This window comes from Arachis hypogaea, chromosome 17, assembly GCF_003086295.3.
Source record: "Arachis hypogaea cultivar Tifrunner chromosome 17, arahy.Tifrunner.gnm2.J5K5, whole genome shotgun sequence".
Classification (NCBI taxonomy): Eukaryota; Viridiplantae; Streptophyta; class Magnoliopsida; order Fabales; family Fabaceae; genus Arachis; species Arachis hypogaea.
This window is the reverse complement of record NC_092052.1, coordinates 46,850,844-46,855,017: the sequence shown is the minus strand read 5'-3', so window position 1 is coordinate 46,855,017 and position 4,174 is coordinate 46,850,844. Positions and strand designations below refer to the sequence as shown.

General features: G+C 37.7%; 1 protein-coding gene across 1 annotated transcript; it reads left to right on the top strand.

Moving 5' to 3' along the window:
* Positions 1 to 407: 407 nt before the first annotated feature.
* On the top strand, positions 408 to 3,853 carry LOC112763256 (uncharacterized). The gene is made up of 4 exons (XM_025808976.1): positions 408 to 1,163; positions 1,254 to 2,959; positions 3,052 to 3,138; positions 3,250 to 3,853. The coding sequence occupies exons 1-4, from the start codon at positions 408 to 410 to the stop codon at positions 3,851 to 3,853; spliced, it is 3,153 nt and encodes a 1,050-aa protein (XP_025664761.1).
* Positions 3,854 to 4,174: the final 321 nt, after the last annotated feature.

Below are 4,174 nucleotides of genomic sequence, written 5' to 3'. Positions count from 1 at the left end.
CCTGTGGTAATATAATAATCTGCTGCTGCCGAGTAGCTGTTCGCTGACGCTGCTACCTCTCTAATTCTACTTCTGCTGTGCTACCATTTTGTTGCTGTTGTGGAACGGATTAAGACAGTAATTAAGGTTGCTTTATGCAAATTTAAATACATCTATTAATTTATTATTGATGTCATGCGTGCAACTTGGTGCTTTCCTGAGGCACTCATCACTTTAGGCACTTCTTTAAGCATTGCTAAAATTCAATTTTCTCTGTTATTTTATGTCTAATGCCTTCAAATTATTTTCGAGGCTTGCACAATATTGTCTCTTAGTTAAGTAGGAAGCTAGATTTGCAGTTAGTGAGACGAACAGTAAGGACTTCAATTTAGAAACTTAGCTATCTACGTGAAATATATAGGTTTTCGATGGATATGTCGAAAGACTGGATGGATACACCACGTCATGAGAAAGAATATCAAGTTGGTGTAGAAAGATTTTTACACTTTGCTTTCTCATCAAAGGGAGTTCCTCAAGGGGAAGAAATTCAATGCCCTTGTGCAAAGTGTTGTAATATATTCTGGTTAAAGAGAGATGACGTATACGATCATCTAATATGCCACGGTTTTGTAAAAGGTTATAAGCGGTGGTTTAATCATGGGGAATCACTTTTTGCTATGGATATTGACATTGACATAGGCGGTGAATATAACTGCAATGATAACATTGATGAGTTGTTACGTGATAGATTTCGAGATAATACACAAGTTGACGGACAAAACATGGGGCCTAACGAATGTGCAAAAGAATTTTATAAATTGGTAGACGAGGCAAGCCAAGAACTATACCCCGGGTGTAAAGGATTCACAAGATTATCCTTTACCATTCGTCTTTACTTGTTAAAATGCTTGCATGGTTGGAGTAATGCGTCATTTACTTCTCTCTTGGAATTATTGAAAGAAGCAATGCCATATTTGAATATTCCTATTTCTTTTGATAAAACCAAGAATATGGTGAAGAACTTGGGTCTTGACTACCAAAAGATCGATGCATGTCGCAATGACTGCATGTTGTATCGGAACGGGTATGAGAATGACTCATCTTGTCATGTCTGTGGAACATCCCGTTATATTGAGCATCATGAAGAAGAGGATGATGTTACCTCATCTAGAAAGCCTCGCAAAGTTGCTGCGAAAACTCTAAGGCATTTCCCTTTGATTCCCAGACTTCAACGGCTTTTTATGTGCACAAGAACTGTCGAAGCTATGTCTTAGCATCACAATGAGCGCGTTAAAGACGGGTCCTTAAGGCATCCTGCCGATGGTGAATCTTGGAAAGCATTTGACAATCGACATGAAGATTTTGCAAAGGAGCCTCGTAATGTGAGACTTGGGTTAGCAAGCGACGGATTCAATCCATTCCGAACTTTGAGCAGTACACACAGTACATGGCCTGTTGTTCTGATGGTGTATAATCTACCCCCTTGGATGAGCATGAAGCCTGATTATTTTATGCTATCTTTACTTATTCCTGGACCACAATCACCGGGAAATGACATTGATGTCTATCTTCAACCGTTGATTGAAGAATTAAAAGAATTATGGGAGTCAGGTGTCGAAACATATGATTCGAAAGAAAACAAAACATTCAACATGAGAGCGTGCCTTTTGTGGACAATTAATGACTTCCCTGCATATGCTATGTTATCTGGGTGGAGTACAAAGGGAAAATTGGCTTGTCCATTCTGTAATGATGAGACTTCTTCTATCTATCTGAAACATAGTCACAAGACTGTTTATATGGATCACCGAAGGTTTTTACCCATGAATCATCCATGGAGGCATAACAAAAGATCTTTCAATGGAAAAACTGAACTCAGGTCTCCACCACAGTTGTTAGAAGGTTCAGCTGTATTTGATATATTGCGAGAGGTGGATAATTCTTTTGGGAAGAAGCAAAAGAGATCAAAGAATGGCATATCAAATTGGAAAAAACGGTCAATCTTTTTTGAGTTACCATATTGGAAGTCCAACATGTTTAGACACAACCTTGATGTCATGCACATAGAGAAGAATATAGTTGATAGCATAATTGGAACTCTTTTAGATATTCCCGGAAAGACGAAAGATCATGCAGCTGCTCGTTTTGACCTTAAAGATATGGGTATCAGGAAGAACCTTCAACCAAGAGATACGAAGGATGGAAAAAAAACTAAGTTAGCAAAGGCATGCTTTTCAATGACTCCAGCAGAGAAAACAATCTTTTGTAGTGTGTTGAAAGCGGCAAAATTACCAGACGGTAGCGCTTCCAATATTGCTCGATGTGTGCATGAAACAGAAAAGAAGATTTCTGGTTATAAGACCCATGATGCTCATTTCATGTTGCATTACTTGTTGCAAGTACCAATCAAGAGCATACTTCCTGACCATGTTGCCATCGCTCTAGTTCGATTATGTTCATTTTTTCGCCGAATATGTCAGAAAGTAATTAGCTTGGATGAGGTAGTTAACTTAGAAGCAGAGATTGCTGAGACATTGTGCCAATTGGAGAGGATTTTCCCTCCTAGCTTTTTTGACATAATGGTGCACTTGCCTATTCATTTGGCAAATGAGGTGAGGTTAGGTGGTCCAGTTCAATATCGTTGGATGTACCCTGTTGAACGGTATATGTGCACACTAAAATCGTATGTTCGTAATAGAAGTCGTCCAGAAGGATCTATTGCCGAGGGATATTTGGCAAATGAGTGTATCAATTTTTGCTCAAGATATTTGCATGAAGATGTTCGTACAAGATTTAATAGAAACCCTCGGAACAACGATGAGTGTGTTTCAGATGAGGTGCGAACTCCTAGTTTGTTTCCAAGCAAAGGATGTCCTCTTGGTGGAAGAATGGGAGATTTGTTTATTTTAGATGAAAAATCAGAAATACAAGGTCATGCATACATTCTAAACAATTGTGATAAGATCGAAGTCTACATGAGGTATTTTCTTCGATTCATTATCATTTGTTAGATTGAAATCATCATATTTAACCTTACTAAAAACTAAGACTATGAATATTTAATCTCTTCAGAGAGCATGAGGAGGCAGTTAATGATAACAATCCACGAAGAACAAAGTGGGAGAAAGCCAAGGACCGCAGTCAACAATTTTCAGAATGGTTTAAAATTCGTGCCATGAAAAAGGATGTGCCTGATTGAGCAAAAGGGTTGGCTAGGGGTCCAAATCAAGTTGCAAAAAGATTTTCAGGTTATATTATCAATGGGTATAGGTTCCATACAAGGCACCGTGATGTGAGACGTAAAACTCAAAATAGTGGTGTCACATTAGAGGCATTGACTCCTAGTTTTGCTAGTGTGAAAGATAAGAACCCAATTGAAGCAAAAGTAGCCTACTATGGTAGAATAGTTGATATGTTTGAGTTAGATTATTATGGCCAATTTAAGGTAGTCTTGTTTAAGTGTGAGTGGTATACAGTTGCAAAAGACAACTTTGGTCTTTCATATGTGTATTTCAATAGAAAATGCTACCAAGAAGAACCATTTGTGTTGGCATCTCAAGTAAACCAATGCTTTTATGTGCAAGACCCATATGTTAGGGACAAGCACTATGTTATGAAAACAATTCCAAGAGACTTATTTAGGGTAAGTGATGACCTTGAGTCTGATTCTCCCATAATATATGCAAGGGAGCCATGCGAACCTGAAGTGATTCCAAGTCTTCCAAATGATAATGGTGAAATTGATCTAGTGAGGAATGATCTACGAGCAACTATTATAGATATGGATCAAAACATGTTTGCCAAACAATATTGTGAGGAAGACGAGGAAAGCGAATATGAGTACATGGATGACTTTGACTCTGAAACATCTTGACAAGTGTTTTTGGTAGAATCCTAAACAACCCACTTTCCTTAGTTGTTTTGCTTAGTTAATTACTTGCTTCAGTTGATTATGCTCATTTAATTATTATTTAGTTAGCATTTTATTAATTGTTATTATTTTGTGTATGCAGAATGGAAAAAGGGGAGATCACTAAGAGAAAACGGATACTTACCTTAGGCCAAAAAATGAAAGGAAAAAGCCCAAAAAAAAACAATTCCTTTGAGGTTACACAAGTGAAGTCAAGTGCTGAATTGCTCAAACAATACAATATTAAGAGAGAAAGGATCATGGCTGAAAATGAGAAGGTTAGCT